Source organism: Herpailurus yagouaroundi, unplaced genomic scaffold (genome assembly GCF_014898765.1).
Source record: "Herpailurus yagouaroundi ecotype Mexico unplaced genomic scaffold, PumYag 162, whole genome shotgun sequence".
Lineage (NCBI taxonomy): Eukaryota > Metazoa > Chordata > Mammalia > Carnivora > Felidae > Herpailurus > Herpailurus yagouaroundi.
Genome location: NW_024412403.1, coordinates 72,584,342 through 72,605,527, shown reverse-complemented (window position 1 = coordinate 72,605,527; position 21,186 = coordinate 72,584,342). Strand labels below are relative to the sequence as shown.

The following is a 21,186-nucleotide window of genomic DNA, read 5'->3' as shown; positions in this document are numbered from 1 at the left end:
CTTAGGTTCCCCGAATAGGGTCTAATACATCCTAAGTGCTCTTTAGAACTGCTTACACGACTGGGGAGCCTGGGTGGCTCAGTGGTTAAGCGTCTGACTTCAGCTCAGGTCATGATTTCATGGTTTGTGAGTCTGAGCCCTGCGTCGGGCTCTGTGCTGACACCTCGGAGCCTGGAGCCTGTATGTGTGTCTCTCTCTCTGCCCCTCCCCTGCTTGCTGTCTCTCAAAAATAAATAAACATTAAAAAAAAAAAAAAAGAACAGAACTGCTTACATGACTGATGAAATAATAAAAACACAACAACAGCAGCAGCAAATGTTTACTGAGAATTTGGGGTGCACCAGGCGCTGGAGAAAATGCAGTATGTTCCTTATCTCACTGCAACTTTACAACCAGTCTTGTAAAGTAAGTACTGTCTTTATTCACATTTTACAGATGAAGAAACGGAGGCTCAGAGAAGTTATGACATCAGGTTGGATGGAGAGCCATGGGAGTGTAGAGAGAGGCAGAAGGGACCTAGACTAGGAGCTCCGTTGAGGTTCAGGTAAGAAAAGGGCCCATGAGAGGGTCAAGAGAGTTGATTCCGGGATGGGGAGGAGATACAATCAGAGGAAGCAGTCAGTGATGTGGTGTGAAAAGGACACCCACTCCTGTCCCCACACACCTAAAAATATCCCCCAAGGGTCAAGCGCAGTTCTCTCCCTCTTTCGCTCTCCTCCTAAAGTACAACTCTTGGGACAGGACAGTGTAGTCTCAGACACTCGGTTGCCTTCTGAGGTGGAGGCAAGGGCACAGCAAGGAAAACAAAGGCATTGACCTGGAGAGGGTCACTTGCCTTGGTTCCACCCTGACAAAGCCAAGAGACAGGGCTGATTCAGCTTCCTCAGCAGTTGCCACAGGAATGCTCCCTGGGTCATTCCTCTCTAGCCTGGTGAGAGGCCTTGAGCTTAATTGCCCAAAGCCCTGAACTTTAGACTTCCTTAGAGCAGATAGCAGGGCATTGAAGATGTTCTCTGAAATTTCTTCAGGACAGAATGGTGGGAGGGGGAGGCAGGGGGAGGGGGACGAAGAACCAGAGGGGGTCAGGAAGGGATGGCAGCCAAGACTGACACCGCCGTTTATGCAGCTAAGCAGCAGGGACTGGGAGGCTCAGGGGAGACTGGTTAATTCTTAGGTCTGATGATGAGGGAGGGAGGAATGGCAGGGTGTTGGTGAGAGGGAGGGCTTTCGCTCTGAGTGGGTACTTCTGCCCCACCCAGAATCCCTAGGTGGCTGTCTTCTATGCAGTGTGACCCACGGATAGTCCAGGGCAATGACACCCTGACTCAAGGCCAGCCCACCCCTAGCTAAGGTATGGCAAGAGGAGAGCTGGACCTGCCAGTCACGTTCTTCCCTTGTTAATTTCGGACCGCCGGCTGTCACACCCTGAATTTTAGACCCAAAGAAGAATGACTCATTCTTCTTCTTTTTTTTTTTTTTTTGCTTAAATAGTCTCACAAAATTGCATGATTGCATGATGGGACACACCTATCACTTCAATGTTGGTTCTCTTGGTGTAAGGATCAAAAATCATAGTATAAAAACCCCATAAATGTCATCAGTTTTCCTCAGGGGTCCTCAATCATTTGATATTTAAAGGCCATTGTCTCTTTTTTAAAAAAAAATTTCTTGTTGAGGTAAAATTCACATAACACAAAATTCACCAGTTTAGTCATTATAAAGTATAAAATTCAGTGTTTTTTTAAAAGAATTTTTAACATTTATTTATTTTTGAGAGAAAGAGACAGAGTGTGAGCAGGGGAGGGGCAGAGAGACGGAAACACAGAATCTGAAGCAGGCTCCAGGCTCTGAGCTGTCAGCACAGAGCCTGACTTGAGGCTTGAACTCACGAACACGAGATCATGACCTGAGCTGAAGTCAGATGCTTAACCAACTGAGCCACCCAGGTGCCCTTAATTCAGTGGTTTTTTAGTGTATTTATAATGTTGTGCAACTATCACCATTACTCTAATTGCAGAAAATTTCCATCAGCCCAAAAAGAAACCTCCTACTTCCCAATTCTTCCTTCTTCCTATCCCCTGGCAACCACTAATCAACTTCCTCTCTCTATGGATTTGCCTATTCTGGCAAATAGGCAATTCTGGCAAATGATTCTACTAAATAGAATCATATGGGGGCTCCTGGGTGGCTCAGTTGGTTGAGCGTCTGACTCTTGATTTTGGCTTGAGTCATAATTCCAGGGTCGTGGAATCGAACCCCATGTCGGACACTGAGCATGGAGCCTGCTTGAGACTCTCTCTCTCTCTCTCTCTCTCTCTCTCTCTCTCTCTTCTCTCTGCCCCTTTCTCCCACTCATGCTCTGTCTCTCTAAAAATAAAAGATATAATCATACAATTTGGTGTTTTTTGCCTGACTTTTTTCATGGGACATGTTTTCAAGGTTCATCCATGTTGCAGCAGGTACCAGTTCTCTGCTCCTTCTTATGGTTGAATAATATTCCAGTGGGTGGACATACCTTATTTAGTTTACCCATTCATCAGTGAATGGGCATTTGGGTTATTTCCATTTTTTGGCTATGAATAATGCTGCTACTTTCCTGAACTCATTTATTAGCTCTGATATTGTGTATGTGTGTGTGTGTGTGTGTGTGTGTGTGTGTGTTTGTTCTTTAAGGTTTCCTATACACAAAATTGTGTTTGCAAATAGAGATTTTGGAGATTTGCAGTGTAGATGCCCTTTCTTTCTTTCTTTCTTTCTTTCTTTCTTTCCCTCCCTCTCTTCCTTCCTTCCTTCCTTCCTTCCTTCCTTCCTTCCTTCCTTCCTTCCTTCCCTAGTTGCTCTAACTACAAATTCCAGTACAATGTTAAATAAAGTGGCAAAAACAAGCATCCCTGTCTTGTTCCTGATCTTATAAGGAAAGCTTTCAGTCTTTCATCATTAAGTGTAATGTTAGCTGTGGGTTTTTCATAAATGCCCTTTATTTGAGAAACATCCTTTCTATTCCTAGGCTGTGGAGTGTTTTAATCATGGAATGGTATTGGATTTTGCCAAATGCCTTTTCTTCATTAAGATGACCATATATATTTTTCCCTTCATTCTGTTAATGTGGTGTAGTACGCTGACTTATGTGTGTTGGACCACTCTTGGGTTCCTGGAATAAATCCCGCTTGGTCATGGTGTATAATCTTTTAATATGCTTCTGGATTCAGTTTGCTAGTATTTCACCAAAGATTTTTGCATCCATATTGATAAAGGATATTAGTCCGTAGGGGATTTTTTGTGATGTCTTCAGCTGGCTTTGGTGTCATGGTAATATTGACATCACAGAATGAGGTAGGAAGGTGTTCCTTTCTCTTCTGTTTCTTGGAAGAGTTTGAGGAGGATTGGTGTTCATTTTTTAATGTCATATAGAATTTACTAGTGAAGCTATCAGCGATTCTTTTTTTGAAGAGCCTACTAGGCTGTCAACCTTGTTGATTTTCCCTTTCTGAACTTTTAGCTATTTTAGACTAGCTCCTTATTGATTGATGACCTTTTGGGTGATTTAAATGATGTTCCAATATCACTTATATCAGTAGAAAATTCTGCTTTTTTTTTTGCAAGACTTTAAGTGTTACTTGGTAGTAAAAATTGTCATTGTACTTGCATTGTTTTGCATTACAGTTGAAATGGAAAAGGAAGATGCTAGTTTTTTAAGTTTATTTGTTTATTTTGAGAGAGAGAGACAAAGCAAAGGAAGGAGCAGAGAGAAAGGGAGAGAAAGAATCCCAAGCAGGCTCTGCACTGCCAGTATAGAGCCCGACATGGGGTTAGAATCCATGAACTGTGAGATCACAACCTGAGCTGAAGTCAAGAGCTGGACGCTTAACCAACTGAGCCACGCAGGCACCCCAGAAGATGCTAGTTTTAATGAAAGGTGATGTTCGAGTGAGGCCTCATTTCTTATTCATCATTTAATATTTTTGCGTTTATTTTTTGTTTACCGCATAGCATCATAAATTTAGGGATTCAGATAATGACAACTAAGTATGCAAGAAGCAGGGGCGCCTGGGTGACTCAGTTGGTTAAGCGACTGACTGTTGGTTTCAGCTCAGGTCATGATCTCAGGGTTCCTGAACTTGAGCCCTGCGTCAGGCTCCATGCTGGGCACCTGCTTGGGATTCTCTCTCTCCCTCCTTCTCTGTCCCTCCCCTGTTCAAACTCTCTCTCTCAAAATAAATAAATTTTTAAAAAATGCAAAAAAGCACCCCCAAACCCTGGATTCTAAAACTACAAACATCAAAATATATGGTGCTAAATTCAATAAATAGATAAAACAAAAAATTTGCAAATGGACTTTAGAGATGAGCATGCACGATGTTCATTAGGGAACAATTTTAGGATCAATGCCTGTAAAAACAAAGGAAAGGAAACAGGACTGAGCAGAGGAGAAGTCAGCCTGTGCTAAGAGCCCAACAATATCCTTAGCCAAGCTATAGGTCACACAGGGGCTGGATGGCCCTTCAGAATGGTTGTGCACTGAGAGTAGTTGTGCACTGAGAAAAGTGTGTGGGCCTTTATACTGTATATTGCTCACTCCTTGGATGCAAACTGCTATGGAAGGAGGCGGAACCTTGGGTGAGGTCACTTTCTCTAGGGGAGGCACTCCCCAAAGCTGAGTCTGTCTTCTAGCAGCTGGGGGATAAGTTCTTCATTCCTGAGGGTGTCTGGAAGGCACCTCCCAGTGCTGCCCACAGATCATAGCATATATGAAAAATTTGGAATCTGATGTAAGAGAGAAAAGAAAGCTTACTCAGAACTACTGCTGGAATAATCGATTATGAGAAAAATACACTTTAGGCCTTTGCCTTCTATTTTATCCTTACATTAGTTTCAGATTAAAGAATTAAATGGAAAAGAACACAAGAAATACAGCTAAATATTCATCAGACAGGAGAGGGGAAAAGTAAGGTAAAATAATGCTAAGGAAATGATAAATAGATTTGATTGCATAAAAACAACACAAGGGGTACGTGGGTGGCTCAGTCAGACTCTTGATCTGAGCTCAGGTCATGATCTCAGGGTCGTGAGTTCAAGCCCTGCATTGGGCTCCACGCTAGGCATGAAGCCTACCTAAGAAAAGAGAGAGAGAGAAACCACAAAAACTTTATGTAAAACATTACACACAAAATTAAAAGGCAAACAACAAACTGGGAATATACTTGCAAAAAATACAAATTTTTTTATATGAAAAAAATGTTAGCAAGGACGTGGAGAAATTGGAGCCTTGTGCATTGTTGGTGAGAATGTAAAATGGTACAGCTGCTGTGGAAAATCCTGTGGCAGCCCCTCAAAATATGAAACAAGACTACATATGATCCAGAAATTCTGCTTCTGGATATGTACTCAAAAGGATGGGAAACAGGGACTTGAAGAGATATTTGCACACCCACGTTCATAGCAGCGTCATTCACAACAGCTCAGAGGTGGAAACAACCTAAATGCCATCAACAGGTGAACAAGACAAACCAAATGTGGCAAATACATACAATGAAATATTATTCAGCCTGGAAAAGGAAGGGAATGCTGACACCTGCTGCAACATACCAACTTTCAGGATGGCTAAAGGCCAATGATGAACCTTGAGGACACAATGCTGAGTGGAAAAAGCCAGACATAAGAGGACAGGTATTGTGTGATTCCACTTATATGAGGGACCAACAATAGTCAAATACAGAGACAGAAAGCAGAGCAGTGGTTACCGGATGGGGCAGGGGCGACTGAGGAGTCACTGCGTAGTGGGTACGGAGTTTCTGTTCGGGATGATGGAAGAGCCCTGAAATGGGTGATGGTGAAGGCTGTACGACATTGTGAATGTACTTAGCTGGACACTAGAAAGTGGCTAAAATGATCAATTTTATGTTATGTACATTTATCACCCATGAAAAAAGAGAAAAATAGCCCAACATTTCTACACTGAGATAAAGCAAAAGATGGAAAAGGGCAATTCACAAGACGACTACAATAAGATGACCTCTGGGTGCATAAGAATACTTAACTTCATAAGCAGCTTAAGGAGATATAAATGAAATGATCAAGGTAACATTTGTCATCTATAAAAGTTGAGAAATTATTTTATGTTGATATTTGATTATAGTGTTAGTATTATCACAGCAGTGTGAACATGCACAAACCTTCTGGCAAGTATCTTGCAAATTATGCCAAGGGTGTTTTAAATATTCATATTTGTTGACCCAAAGTGCACCTGTGAGGAGTGTACACTGAGGAAACAGCCGGAGATGCAGGCAGAGTCACCACTTGAGCAAAAGAACAGAGGAAGCGAGATCTTCACTTACCATGTTTGTGGCAAAGAATTCCAGGGAAACGGGAGAGCAAGTGCAGAGGACACAGGACTGGAGAACGCCTGGTGTGTTTGAGGAACAGCAAGGAGGCTAGTGTGCCTGGCCAATGTGGAGTGAGCAAGGGGTTGAGTGTTAGGAAATGAGGACAGAAAGTTAGAGGAGCCAGGTCAGGGAGGGCCTTGAAGGCCACAGTAAGGACTTTGGATTTTACTCTGAGTGACCTATGAAGCAGTTGGAAGGTTCCAAGCAGAGGCCATGAGCTAAGTTCTAAAAGGAGCACTGGCTGCTACTTGGAACAGAGTCCATTAAAGGCCAAGGACAGAGGAGGCACGGGGCAGTTAGAAGGTTATCGGAATATCCAGGCAAGAGAGGGTGATGGCTTGGACTTGAGAGATTCTGTTTTGATGGCAGAGCTGGTGGATTGGATGAGATAAGGACAGGAGTCAGGCGACTCCACGGGTTTGATCTGAACAATAGGGTGAATGATGGTCCTGATGACTGGGATGAACAGCACTGGGGGAGAAGGAGATTTTTGGAGGATGGAATCCAGGGATTGACCGACAGTGAGGTGTCTGCTCCGTGGTCACATCAGCTTATTCTACGGAAGTCTGTAATCGTGTGTCTATTCCCTGTATCCCTTTATGTCCTTCGATGTTTCTTCCAGAAGACCCCATCTCTGGTCTGCAGCTTCACACAAAACGGAAAGGAGCAGAGAAACCATATGTTGACGACAAGGCACATTAACTTGTTCCAGGAGCTAACATTATCAGAATGGAGGAGAATGGAATCTCTACTGGGGTGAGGTATATAAGTGATGGGTCCCCATAATTATTCCATGAAGACTTGACTGGTAATTAACCTGAGGAGGAAAAATGAATTAATGGACAGCGAAAAACACTGACGAATCTGTTACCTAAGGTGTGTCCCAAAATTGCTGCCAATTGACATACGTGTTTTAAACTAAGGAATAAAATATTCTTAGAAGCCAATTTGTTGACAGTCTGTGTTGGGCTTTGCCCTGGAATTCAAATGTACTTTTACCCACTCTGCAAGAGTATCCAAAGTACTGAAAAAATTTATTCATATTGATAACCCCATACCTATACAGGTATTAGATTTAATCCTCTTTTTTATTTATCAGCTTACCCCACAATGTGGGCCCAATAAATAGGGCAGCTCTTACAATATTGTTGAGCACATAAGAAAATACAGAGCATGTTAATTATATCTGTGCGTTAACGTCCTTCTACGCGTGGTAGTGCCATGTCACAGGTCATGAGGGGGCAGAGCAGGTCTTTGGTGTCACCTACCAGTCAAAAAGACACAAAGTCAATTTTATTCTTCTGAATTTGGGCCCCAGCTTCAGAAAATAGCAACATCAAGAGGCACCTGAGTGGCTCAGCCGGTTAAATGGTTAAGCGTCCATGCTGAGCATGCAGCCTGCTTGGGATTCTCTCGCTCTCTGCCCCTCCCCCACTCTGTCTAGCACACCAGTGCGCTCGCTCTTTCTCTCTCTCAAAATAAACATTAAGAAAAAAACAAAAACAAAGTAGGACTCTTAGAATTACATAGTTTATCCATGTTGAAGAACAGCGCAATCACTGTTGAAATTAAGGTGACATTCAAAATGGCCATCACACTTCTACACGCGGGAGCCCTGAAAATGTGTGCAGCTGCTGTATCTCAGAAGACTCCCACTCGGTTGGTGGTAGCAGTTCTGAGGCTAATTGGTGGTGGCTGGGTCACAGGGCTATGTGCGAGCTGCAGGAGAGGCTTTGAATGCGATTATCTGGCAGTTTTAGCTCCAACTGGTATGGGGACCAGTCTTTGCCCTTCGTGATAAGGTACAGTGCAGGGAATCCTCCAAAAACAGAGGGGTTCAGATGCTTAATGGCCAAAACAAATGACCAATGTCAGCCGCATGTAACAGAAAATCCAGCTATCTTCTCATATAATAAGCAGCTCAGAGGGAGGCAGTTTAAGTCTGGGGCAGTGACTCAACAATGTCATTCTTTGTAACCTGTTGACATACTGCCTAATGGGTCCAAGGTGATACCTTCAGCCAGAACATCTAGGTTCAAGACCAGAAGAAGAGGACAAGGCAAATCTTTTCTGAGAATCCTCAGCAGACATCCCCTTTGTCTCATTGACCAGACTTGTGTCATGAAGCCAGCCCTGGAAATGAGGGAAGTTAGAAAATTATCTAGCTGCCCCTCCACTCCCCAAAGTGGAATTTTGTAATAATAAAAGAGGGGAAAAAAATAGAGTGAACAACAAGCATTGTTTGCTTCAATTAGCACTGAGCCTGAAAAGATGACTAGAATCGCCCACCTTCTCCCCATGTGTCTCTCTAATCTCATGTAGTCTCAAAGCCAACCTCATAGGGCAGGACTGCTCAGTCCCTGGCACAAGTGTGTGTGTGTGGGGGGGGGGATGGGGAGGGGGTTGCTGTTGGAAGTTCTGGTCACTGGCTGCAGACAGTTCTGCTGAAGAGCCCCTAGCCTCCATTCTCCTCAACCTCTATGATGTCACATTGGAGCTTCTTTCCTTCCACCCTGGGCTGTGGCTTCCGAGGCTGCTGTGGCCATGGGGTTCCTGGAGCCAGCTGGGGCGAGGGAGCCTGGTGACTCTGATCTCCCCTGGGGGTGCAGGAGGTCCAGCCATGCCAGTCTTGAAGGACGCCATGCCCCTTATGAAGGAGCCCCATCCCCTGCCTCAGGCCCCGCTTCCCTGGATCCTCCCAAGCCTGTTTGCTGCCTTCAATGTGGTGCTGCTGGTAGTTTTCAGTGGCCTTTTCTTTGCGTTCCCGTGAGTCTCCCTCCCACACAAGCCACAGGTTTCCTACAGAGACAGAAAGGAAGATAGATAATGACAGTGCAGAGGAAGGGGAAGTGTGGAAGAGGGGTGAGAGAAGGGAGGATACTCTAGGCAGAGGGAATCGAAGGTGCAAAGGCACGGGTATATAGTGCTTGGTGCCTCTGGGAGCTGCAGGTGGCCCGTAACACTGGGTGACATTTGGTGGAGTCTCTATGGATCTGTCACCAGCCTGGATATTTAGAGCAGGCTTCAAGGGGTTCAGAACCACTTGGGTTCTGACCAAGTGGACCAGGTTCAGAGAGAACTTCACCTCCCCACCCCCACCCCAGATCAGGGCTGAGCCCCGCTCTGGTCTCAGTTGCAGGTGGCTGGCCCAGAATGGGGAGTGGGCTTTTCCTCTTGTCACAGGCCTCCTCTGTGTCCTCACCTTCTTCAGTCTCGTTTCACTCAATTTCTCAGACCCGGGCATCTTGCATCAAGGTGAGGCATTGGTCCCTGGGAGAAGGATGTAACCTCTCCTGAAGGGCTCCTTCCATCTCCCCTCCTCGGGCCTCAGGACCCTTTCAATGCACATCCTCATTTTCCTAGGCCCTGCCTCTGGCACTTCATCGTCTAAGCCACGGAGATGTGGAAAACCAGATTTCTGGAGTTTTCCAGTTGCTTTGGGTGGGGGGAGAAGCCAGCCCTTTGAAACCACTCAGTTCTCCCTTCGTCCCTCCCACTGCACAAACTCCTCAAAGCATCAGTCACAGTTTCAAAGGGCTGAGTCCTCACAGAACACTTCTGGCTGGAAACTTACCTTCCCTTTGAATGCCAGTCTCTCTGTGCTTGGGCAGATTGCTCAGTGGGGACTAGGGATGCCCCTGCCCATCTCTTCCCCACACTTCCTGGAGCCCAGTAATGATAGGGAGCTGGCCTCCCTACCCCCGGAGCAGCAGACTGATGGAAGGCCCTCTTACTGCTGCCCAATCCTCTTCCTGTGACAGGCTCCAATGAACAGGGCCCCATGATGGTGCATGTGGTGTGGGTGAACCAGAGGGCCTTCCGTCTGCAATGGTGCCAAAAGTGCTGCTTCCACCGCCCGCCCCGGACCTACCACTGTCCCTGGTGCAACGTCTGTGTGGAAGTGAGTGCCCTTCTTGACTGCCCACCTGCCCCCACCCTGCCCCTGCCCAGGAGGCCCACCCACACCAGCTCCTGTGGCGGGTGTGAAACCACTTCCGGGATCGCTAAAGGCCAAGGGTGGCAGTAACTCCCAGCCACTCTTGGTCACTCATGCAGGTCACTACCTGTCACCTGTCCTGGGAGGTTGGCCCTTGCCTGTGCAGGTGCTGACACGCAGAGGCATCCACACCTATGCTGGACCTGGTCAGGCCAGGGGGAGAAAGACACTCGTGTCTTCCCCCAGGCTTGCTGACACTAGGTGCCCAAGGCCCTCAGGCTGGCTGTAGGCCTGGCCAGGGAAGCTTCGCCTGTCTTCTTTGCATGTCCAGGTCAGAGGGTCTCCTGGGGTCTGAGTGCTGAGCTGTCTCATGTGCACCCGCTACACAGGTTTACAAATGTGCTGTCTTATCTGGTCCTTACAATCCGGGGAGGCAGCCTGAGCAAGGGTATTATTATCCTTATTCAATGGATGAGAAAACAGAGTCCCAGAAATATTCTGTGTCCTGCCCAAAGTTAAACCAGGATGTGTCCCACAGAAGACCAGGAAGGCCTTGTCCCTAAAGGCCTCTTGATATATGACCTTGTGAGCCATGGAGACTTAACAGTGCTCTAACCATAGAAATGCCAGCATTAAGGACTTTGTGGCTGGGTTTCTCCCTAGGGATGGGAGCCAGTTTGAGGGGCCAAGGGTAGGTGGCCTTTGGGAAAGGGGGTAAAACTTCTGATTAGGGGTGCTCCAAGCCTGCCCCCTCCCTCTTGCCCAGGACTTTGACCACCACTGCAAATGGGTTAATAACTGCATCGGTCACCGCAACTTCCGCTTCTTCATGCTGCTGGTCCTGTCCTTGTGCCTCTACTCGGGTGCCCTGCTGGTGACCTGCCTGATCTTCCTGGTGCGCACAACCCACCTGCCCTTCTCCATGGACAAGGCCATGGCGTATCCGCCGTGGGACCCACGTAGGGAGTACTGAGGAGAGCGCGGGGTGGGGATGAGGGGCAGGCTTGGCGGGAAGGGGGGGGAGGGGGGGAGGGGGGAGGCGGGGTCGTCCTCCTCCCCCCCCCCAATGGTGTACGGGGAGAACCCCCAGGGACTAGGTGGGGGTGGGTAGGGCCAGGGAGATGGGCGGGGCTAGAAGGGACGGGGAAGAGTTGAGAATCTACCAGGGTCATGATGGGGAATGCTAAAGGTGGCACGGGGCCTGGGGAGGGTAGTGGGGTGTGGTGTACCGGGCGGAGCGCGGGGAGCGGATGGAAGGTCCCGGTTGGGGGCGGGGCTGTTGGGGCGGAGTCGGACGAGGGGCGGGGCCAGGGAGGAAGGTCCGGAGGCTCTGCTCCTTAGCTGGTGCGCAGCATCCTGGTGACCGTACCCGCCGCCGGCTTCCTGGTGCCACTCTTCCTGCTGCTGCTGATCCAGGCCATGTCGGTGAGCGCGGCCCAGCGCTCCTGCGAGGGTAAGGTACGCGAGGCCGAGCGGGACGCGGGGATACCGGGCTGTGGGTGGTCACCTTGCGCCTCCGGGACCTCTGCCCTTTCCGCTTTGTGCACCGCCCTGGTGCCTGACGGCCTGACCTGCCTCGAATGCCTCCAGAAGGGCCATTAGCCCTTCTGGACCTAGACGCATCTCAAATCCACCTGCTCCTAGAGCTCGGTGGTCACTCTCCTTCCTGGGTGCACTGCATCGAGGGCCTACTGTGTGCTAGGCCATGTGTGCTTAATTTTGAGCGTTGGGCGGAGAGATGAGTAAGGCTTCATCCTGCGCTTGTGTTGATAGGGTAACTGAAATCAGAATAACACCCGCCAGACGCCGGTGAACGCTACGAGAAAGGGCCTCTGCCACTTTGAGTAGCGCAGACTCAGAGAGGAACTTGAGTTCTGGGAGGACCGCTGTGTGGCGTGGGGCGTGCCGCTTAGCGGTTTGGGACCGTCAGAAAACGGAGAGAGCAAATGTGAGGGGCGCAGCCTGCAGAAAGGCAGGGAAGCCTGCCAGTCTGTCGAATGTGGGTAGGATGGTGAGGAAACGGTGGTAATTGGAGCAGAAGATGGCATGGGAAATCAAGTGGACTGCTCGGGATTGGCCGGAATGAAAGGGCTCAGAAAGTCAGGTAGAGAATTTGGTCTTAATCCAGTGTAAACCTGGCAGCCACGATAGGATTTTTTTTTTTTTTTTAACGTTAGACTTCACCTTGTTTCGGTGCACAGTTATATGAGTTTTGACGTGCAGTCCTGTCCTGTAACCACCACCATAATCAAGATTTACAACAGCTCCATCACCCCACAGAAAACTCCCTCACGGCCTTCTGTAGCCAGTTTCCCTGTCCACAGCCTCTCGCAGCCACTGTTCTGCTTTCTATCCCTATAGTTTTCCCTCTTCCAGTGGCTCATATAAATGGAATCATAGCCTTTTGAGTCTGGCTTCTTCCACTTAGCATACTGCATTTGAAATGCATCTATGTTGCTGCCCATATCAGTAGTTTCTTCCTTTTTATTGCCACGCAGTATTGCAACATGTGGATATACCCCCACGTGTTTATCCATTTGCTGATGGAAGCGTATTCGGGTTGTTTCCGGTTTTCGGCGATTATAAACATTGGTGTACAGGCACGTGAACATACATTTTCATTTCTTTTTGGGTAAATGCTTAGGCGTGGTATTGCTGGGCCATATGGTAACTGTACATTTAACTTTATGAGGCCGTCAAATTGTTTCCCCAAATGGCTGCATTCTCACTGTGCATTTCCGCAGTCAATGTGTGAGAATTTCAGTTGCTCTACATCTTCACTAACATTTGGTATTGTCAGTTTTTTCGTTTTTAATTTTTTTAAATGTTTATTTATTTTTGAGACAGAGAGAGAGAGAGACTGCACAGAGTGCAAGTGGGGGAGGGGCAGAGAGCAAAGGAGACACAGAATCTGAAACAGGCTGCAGGCTCTGAGCTGTCAGCACAGAGCCGGATGCAGGGCTTGAACCCACGAACAGTGAGATCATGACCTGAGTTGGAAGTCCGATGCTTAACCGACTGAGCCACCCAGGCGCCGCCCCCCGACCCCCATTTTTTTCTTTGTGAAATTATTGAGTCCTAAGACTTCTTTATGTACTCTGGATTCAGATATGTGTTTTGCAAATATTTTCTTCCAGTCTGTATGTCATCTCAATTTTTTTTAGCAGTGCCTTCCAAAGATCAGAAGTTTTAAATTCTGCTGAAGTACACTATTGGTTTTTCCCTTTTATAGACTGTGTTTTTGGTGTTGTAATTAAGAAAATTTTGCCTAACTCAAGGTCACAAAGATTTTCTTATATTTTCTTCTGGATTTTATATTTGGATTTTATATTTAGGATTTTGTTTTTGGATTTTATATTTAGGACTATGACTCATTTTGCATTAAATTTTGTATATGATGCAAGTTAGGGTCAAGATGTATTATTTTTGCAAATGGGCTGTTCCAGCACCATTTGTTGAAAAGACTGTCCTCTTGCATTGAGTTACCTTTGCACATGTGTCAAGAATCAGTTAACTATGTAGTTGTGGCTGTATTTCTGGACTCTGTTCTTTTGCCAATACCACACTGTCTGGATTAGTAGGCTTACATTACGTCTTGAAATTGCACAATGTAAGTTCTCCAACTTTGTTCTTTTGGGGAGTTTTTTTGGTTATCCTAGTTCCTTTGATTTTCCACATAACTTTTAGAATCAGCTTAATTTCCACAAAAACGTTTGCTGAGATTTTTATGTGGATTGCATTGAACCTATAGGTCAATTTGGAAAATTGACGTTTTACCAATATTGAGCTTTCTGAAGCCACAAACCTCTTTCCATGTACTTCTTCAATTTCTTTCATTAGTGTTTGTGGTTTTCAGTATATAGATCTTGCATACATTGTGTTAGATCTTTTCTAAGTATTTTTTTAAATGTCTGTTTATTTTTGAGAGAGAGACAGAGGGCAAGCAGGGAGGGACAGAGAGAGAGGGAGACATAGAATCCAAAGCAGGCTCCAGGCTCTGAGCTGTCAGCACAGAGCCCGACACGGGGCTTGAACTCATGACTGTGAGATCATGACCTGAGCTGAAGTCAGCCACTTAACTGAGTGAGCCACCCAGGCTCCCTGATCTTTTCTAAGTATTTTGCTTTTCGTGTTATTATATATGTGCTACTTTTATTTATTTTATTTTATTTTTTAATTTTTAAATATTTTTTAAATCAATTAAATCGTTTATTTTTGAATTTACGTCCAAGTTAGTTGGCATATAGTGCAACAATAATTTCAGGAGCAGATTCCTTAATGTCCCTTACCCATTTAGCCCATCCCCCTCCCACAACCCCTCCAGTAGCCCTCTGTTTGTTCTCTATATTTAAGAGTCTCTTGTGTTTTGTCCCCCTCCCTGTTTTTATATTATTTTTGCTTCCTTTACTTTTTTTATTTTTAAAGAGGGAGAGAGTGGCAGAGGGGGAGAGAAAGAGAGAGAGACAAACAGACAGACAGAGAGAGTCTTAAGGAGGCTCCCTGCTTGGATCCTGATGCAGGGCTCAATCCCACAACCCTGGGATCATAACCTGAGCTGAAATCAAGAGTCACATGTTCAACTGACTCAGCCACCCAGACTCCCCATAAATGTGTTTTTAAATTTCATTTCTGTTTGATTATTATTATAAGGAAATACAATGGATTTTTTGTTTATCGGTCTTGAATCTTGCAATTTTGCTAGACTCACTTATTCTAATAGTTTTTTTGTTGATTCTACATAGAAAATCATGTCATCTGTAAATAAGGACAGTTTCATTTCCTCCTTCCTAACATGTATGGCTTTATTTCTTTTTCTTTTCTTACTGTACTGACCGTCTTGGATCTCCAGTGCAATGTTGAGTAGAAGTGATAAAAGTGAACATCCTTGCCATGGGATTCCTTTAGCAGGACGATGACTTGGCTAAAGATTGTTGTTATTGTTATTTTTAAGTCAGCTCTATGACCAATGTGGGGCTTGCACTCAATACCCTGAGGTTAAGAGCTGCTGAAATCAAAAGCCACATGCTCTACCCAGACTGAGCCAGCCAGGCACCCCAACTGAAGGTTGTTTTAGGAAGATTGTAGTTGCCTACATTGATGAGGGAGAGCTGGAGATACTGAGACAACTGACAGGACAGAGGACCCCTATTTGCCCACCACTTGCTGTCCTTACAGTCACTACTCAACCACTCCAGCCCACCGGTGACTCCTCTTGCTCAGTACCCATTATCCCTTTCTCATTACCTTCTGTGGTCTGAGTGTCTTCTGTCTCCAGCCTCAGTCCATCATTTCAGCCTCCCTTGGGCAGCACTCCCCTTCCCACATCCCATGGTTCTTCTAGCCCCACGTCAGGCCCTTGGCCTGCCCTTGCTCCATTGCTCGGAATGGGGGTCTCCCAGTCTGTGATCTCCAGTCTTCAGAAATCTAAATGGGGTTTGCACTCTGTGATTTGCTGCACTCTGTGATGAGTGTGACTCATTCTTTCAGGGCTCTGTCCCCTCACCTGCAGAACCTGTTTCAGGAATTCTTTTTTTTTCGTTTTTAATGTTTATTTATTAGAGATGGAGACAGAGTGTGAGTGGGGGAAGGTCAGAGATAGAGGGAGACACAGAATGCAGAGCAGGCTCCAGGCTCCGAGCTGTCAGCACAGAGCCCGATGTGGGTCTCGAACCCACAAACCATGAGATCATGACCTGAGCCGAGGTTGGACACTTAACCAACTGAGCCACCCAGACGACCCCCATTTCAGGCATTCTTTACACACTTCAACTTCATTCCCTTCCTACCTCCATCCCCGAACCACGTCTTTTGGGGCCACTTGCCCCAGTGGTTGATACCAAGGGCGCTGGAGCCAGTCTGCATAAATTCCAACCGCAGCTTCATATCAGCAGGGAGGTACTGGATTTGTTACTTAGCTACCTGGTGCTTTGGTTTCCCCATCTGTGAAACGGGCCGCACGGCTTAATACGTGTAAGACACGGAGAGCAGCAGCCAGTGTGAGCAGAAGCCCTATATATTGTTGTTGCTCTTAACCGTTCCTTCCCATCATCATTTACACGTGTTCACGTCTCTCCCATCTTAGGCACAAAGAGAACACGCCTAACAACACAAGCCTCTTCTCCACCTGTTGCCTTCTCCCCTCCAGCAGGGCCATACTTCTTGAACGAGCTGGCTATGCTCGCCGGTATCATTCTTTGCCTTCCTCAGCCAGCTTCCAGCCCGGCCTCTCCTCACTGTCACGTTGGCGCTGTGCTCTCCAAGGGGCCAGTAGGCAGCCCTAAAACTTAATCTTTCCAGGCTGCACACAGTATCAGGGAAGCTGAATGCCCCTGCCGTGGCCACTCAGGGCCCCACTGTCTGCTTTCCAGGGCTGCTGCTCCTCTCCCTGCACCTTGGAGTCTTGGCCCCGGCTGCCTGCTCTTCTGTGCACTGCCCTGCCCACTCCCCAGCTGCCTGAGAGTTAAGGCAGGCTTTGGTGGTGGTGGTTGTGTCCTCAGCCCCCAGTGCTGTGCCTAGGACATTGTTGAGGCCCCCAGATATTTCCAAGCGAATGAGTGAGTCTTTACACAAAGGAATTGATAATGCCTTGGGAGAGAAAGAGAGAGAAAAATGCCTGATGCCCCGATCCCTGGGGAAGAAGGGCAGAGAGCAGAGGCAGCAGAGAGCCTGGGAAGGAGGAGCTGGGAAGAGAAGATGCCCGCTTTGATTTTTGTCCTGTGGAGTGTGGGAGCATTTGAGACATGGAATTGGAGCTGTTGGATTCCATTCACATCCGAGAAGCTCTCATGTGGGGAGAGGAAGGTGTTGTCTTTTACTAGTGAGTTCTAATGAGTTCGTCAGACAATTATCATGCCTTTAAGTGTTGGACAGTTGTTTTTGTATACTTCATATACATCTAATCAATCAAAATTTATTTCTCTAAATTTAAAATTCTAATTGTAAATATAATCAAACTCTTCTAACCATTTAATTAAAATTTCAAATAGAATGGCAGTTTCCCTTAATGCTTTAAATGTTAGAACTCAAAGTGTCTTGATGGTCGATGTCACTTTTTGTCAACAATGGGACATTGTGGAGCCGTCTTGACTTTTTCTCCCCTAGGTGTCAGCTGCCCTGCATGGAATCCTGACACCTTGTGATGGAGAATAGTGTTGAAGGTCAAAATCTTTGTGACAGGGGCATGGGACACAGGGGAGCTCCCCGTGGTGGGCAGAGGTGCCCTTGGGCCACTTTTGATCATTACAGACATTTTGTAGCTAAGGCTCTTGACGTCAGGGTGAGAATCTGCTCGTGCTGGGGAGGGGGAGGAGGGCGGGGCTGATGGGTAGAGGGAGGGGAGGGGAGGGGAAGAACTTGGTGAAGAGTATTCAAGGGAGGACTTCACCTTTGGGCTTGACCTTCACTGCATGGGTGCTCAGGAACTTCAGTCCAGATTTCCAGGGCCAAGTTATTTTGTTAGGGAAATATGGTTGGGCCCCATGCAATTGGCCTTCTAGATAGTGAAATTCAGTGAAAGCACAAGTTTGGGAAAAATGAGAACTGGGAAGGTAGGAAAATTGGGGGAGGGGTGTGGAACTGTATTTGGACCAGTTTAGCCACAAAAAGATCTGAAAGTGTATCTAGAAGGAGGTAGCAGGAGGATGTGGTGTGGCCAAAGGAAACAGAGAAGGAGAGGATACTGCAAAAGAGAGTACGGGTGATGGGGGAGGATCCCTGAGAAGGCAAGAGAGGTGGGGGCAGGGCCAGGGGTTGCCTGGAGAGAGCTACTCAGAGGTGGGTCAGGGGAGGCCTTGGCTCACTCTCCCTGCTTCTCTGCCCTTGGAGTCTTGCCATGGGCCTGTGCTGAGCTGACGGTTCAGGGAGGACCATCAGAGGGTAGGCTGCCCGGTCCTGCTGAACCTGAGTTCCTCTTTTGGCCCTCACCTCCCTCCAGTGCCGATACCTGCAGGGATACAACCCCTTCGACCACGGCTGTGCCAGCAACTGGTATTTAACAATTTGTGCACCGCTGGGACCCAAGTGAGTTTGCAGACCAGAGGACCCAGTGATGGGGCGTGGTGGGGGGGAGGGGGAGTTGGGATAAAGCCGGGTCGTCGCCCCTGACCTCTTAGCCCCAGCTCCCAGGCCTTTATACTCACTGTTCTTCTTCCGGGGTTTCCTTCAGGGCATTGTGAGAGCCTCTGGAACCCTCACTTCCTTGCCTTTGTGGATTCTTACCCTAAGAAATGTGGTAGAGGGGCACTATAGCCTGAATGAGACTGGCTGCAGCTCTCTGCAGGGCCAAGCCTTGGGCTGTGTGCTCCCCAAGCTGAGGGGGAGCAGGCCAGGAGGGCCATGACCCCTTCCATCTGGCTTATTGCTCCCCAGGTACATGGCTGAAGCTGTCTGGCTGCAGAGAGTGGCGGGGTCTGACTGGGTGCCCATGCAGAACCTGCACTTCCCAGTGTGCCCCTCGGTGCTCAGTCCCCCAGCCCTCCCAGAGCCTGGCTCTGGCCCCCCAGCCCCAATCTCTGAGTCTCCACAAACCAGGGAAGGTTCCCTCAGGGAGAGGCTCTAGCCCTCCAGGAGGTAAGAAGAGAAAGAGAGAGAGAGAGAGTGTACTTGTGTGTGTTGGGAGAGGGATTCTGTGGATATTACAAGTGTCGGGGGGAACCCCCTCACCCCATGTTTGTCTGGCCCTGAGACTGGAGCACTCAGAGCTTGAGGGAGGGAGATCATAGACCTGAGGAGTGCTGGAAGTAAAGTCACAGTCCTCAGAATACACCAGGTGTCCCTGGAGACATAAAGAGAAAAGACCACTTGCTGGTTGGCCTGAGGCCACTTACCCTTTCTGGGTGTCTGTTTCCTCAGCTATTAGTGACTGAGACTAGGCCAGTAGTTCATAATTCTGAGATTGGAGCCCTTTATTTAAAGGCAACTTTTACTCTGAAGCCCAACATATGAAATGCCTGGAAGTGGACCATTAGGAATGAAGTGGGGGTGTGTAATCCACAGCCTCCTCTTCCCTCAGGGCCCCTGCAGTGACATTCTGTGGGACCAGCCCACTCCCTTTGCTCTCCCTGTGGGGCTGGTGGCTTGGACAGTTTCTTGCTCCCTAACTGGAGGGTCATGAGCTGTGGGGCAGGGGCTTGGGGAGAGCCCCATCCCTCCACTCTGTGTTTAGCTCCATGCAGGCCCAGTGTTTTTTTCCCTGCTGCAGGAGTGCCCCAGACGAGGCGCTGCCCACCTCTCGCCCCCTCACACCCGGCGATGCCAGGAGCCCCTGCATCTGAACCTCATCTCCTGAGCCCTGTGTGGAGGCCTGTCTGTGCCCCACCCTTGCCCACTTCCCTGGTGGGAGTGTCGAGATCCTCCACCAAAGCCTATTAAATACCCACTGCCTGCCTCCTACAAAGGTCCTGTCTGTCCTACGGGCGAGGGAGCTTGGAGGTGAGGGGGGCTCTGGGGGGCTGGGACAAAGACTCCGGGAGGGAGGAGCCAGGGCCCCATATTGGCTGGCTCTGCGATTTTGGGCAAGACACTCAACACTTCTCTCATCCTTAAAATGGGGCAACCAGAAGGACCACAGTGAGGCCCGGAGACGATGCCAGAGAAAACCTAGCCGTCCCAGGGAGGTCAGCCCTGGGAACGTCCAGGCCTCTGCCTGCCACTCCCCTGTCTGGCTGCAGGGGGCGCCCGCCGCCTGGGAATTGGCTAAGCCAGCCAGGTCCAGCCTTGCCACACTGGAGCCTCCCTGGTGACTTGGCAGCCCTCAGGCTGGGACTGGGCCCTTTTGCTGCCTCATCCCTGGGAAGTGGAGGGGTGGGGGTATTCTCCATTACGGTACAATTCTACATCTTTCTTACTGACTGGTGTCACCTTGGTCACTCCTTCCTGTTGGGGAGTCACATGCTGGTTCTGGTCCTGTCCCTGGGGTGGGTCCCAGACCCTGTGAGTCTGCAGGCCCCTAGGGGACAGGAAGGGGGTGGGGAGAGAGGGAACTACCTCAAATTGTGATTTCTCTAGTGGGCAGTGTGTGACCTTGGGAATAGAAATGATGGCACCTTTCCCGGAAGGGTGTCAAAGGACAAAATAAGGTGGTTCATGCCAAACGTCAGGTGCACAGTAGGCACACGATGAATGCAGCAGTTATATTTACGGTTGTTTTCTCCACCGAACACCTAGCAGACCACCCAGCATTTCTCCAAGGACCACCCTCTCAGAATTACCTGGGTCCTCAGACCACTGATTCAGAATCTTGAGGAGAAGGGAGGGCAGGAATCTGAATCTGAATTTTTGTCAAGTGCCCCATGTGCTCCTGCCACCCTGAAGGTTCAGAACTGCTACAATTAGGAGGTGATGATGGGCACTAACCACGCTGCTTCCTGCCACCCTCGTTGCCAGGCGAGCTCAGGATGTGGTGAAGGTGAGAGGAAGGCATGTCAGCAGAGGACCAGGTGAACACCTCAGGGTCCCATGGAGGTTTGTGTGCCTGTATGTGTATTGTGGGGGTGGCAGGAGTTCATCCTTTGGGGGTGCCAGCCCAGCCTGGAGAGGTGGGTGACCCACAATGCAGGACGTAACTTCAGTTCTCTATATGCTGAGTGCCTCTCGCTGCTGCCCGTCCTTCTTCCTCCTCCCTGGAATGTCCATGGCGGCTTTGGGCCCTTCCCTGTCCAGCCCCAGCTTTACCCCTGGCTCTGGCTCTGGCTCTGGCTCTCTGGGCCCCTGAACAGTCTTGCTCAACACCAAGGACTACAGCTCTTTCTTGCCCCCTTTGCCCTGGTCTCATGGACTCCCCATGCCAAGCGCTCTCGGTGTTCAAGCCTTTTCTCAGCTCTCACCCCTGCTTAACTCAGAGTTAACCTTGGGTTCTGGGAGGGGTGC

General features: G+C 48.3%; 1 protein-coding gene and 1 long non-coding RNA gene across 6 annotated transcripts; one reads left to right on the top strand and one right to left on the bottom strand.

Annotated features, from left to right (window-relative positions):
• Positions 1 to 7,398: 7,398 nt before the first annotated feature.
• Positions 7,399 to 8,890, bottom strand: LOC121036381 (uncharacterized). 2 transcript variants are annotated; one of them, XR_005793332.1, is made up of 3 exons: positions 8,673 to 8,829; positions 8,398 to 8,516; positions 7,399 to 7,647 (listed from the first exon to the last, which is right to left on the bottom strand). It is a non-coding gene; the product is annotated as an uncharacterized LOC121036381 (long non-coding RNA). The 2 variants fall into 2 exon arrangements; XR_005793331.1 differs by lacking the exon at positions 7,399 to 7,647 and having other exon boundaries at positions 7,892 to 8,516; positions 8,673 to 8,890.
• A 25-nt stretch (positions 8,891 to 8,915) lies between these two features.
• On the top strand, positions 8,916 to 19,739 carry ZDHHC19 (zDHHC palmitoyltransferase 19). Of its 4 annotated transcripts, none has more exons than XM_040484846.1 (8): positions 8,916 to 9,149; positions 9,523 to 9,638; positions 10,145 to 10,284; positions 11,087 to 11,259; positions 11,673 to 11,778; positions 18,254 to 18,339; positions 18,688 to 18,888; positions 19,494 to 19,739. In XM_040484846.1, exons 1-7 carry the CDS (start codon positions 9,004 to 9,006, stop codon positions 18,875 to 18,877), a joined length of 957 nt encoding a protein of 318 aa, XP_040340780.1. In that variant the 5' UTR covers positions 8,916 to 9,003; the 3' UTR covers positions 18,878 to 18,888; positions 19,494 to 19,739. The 4 variants fall into 4 exon arrangements, with proteins under 4 accessions (XP_040340780.1, XP_040340779.1, XP_040340778.1 ...); XM_040484845.1 differs by having other exon boundaries at positions 9,517 to 9,638; positions 19,520 to 19,736; XM_040484844.1 differs by having other exon boundaries at positions 9,517 to 9,638; positions 19,494 to 19,736.
• Positions 19,740 to 21,186: the final 1,447 nt, after the last annotated feature.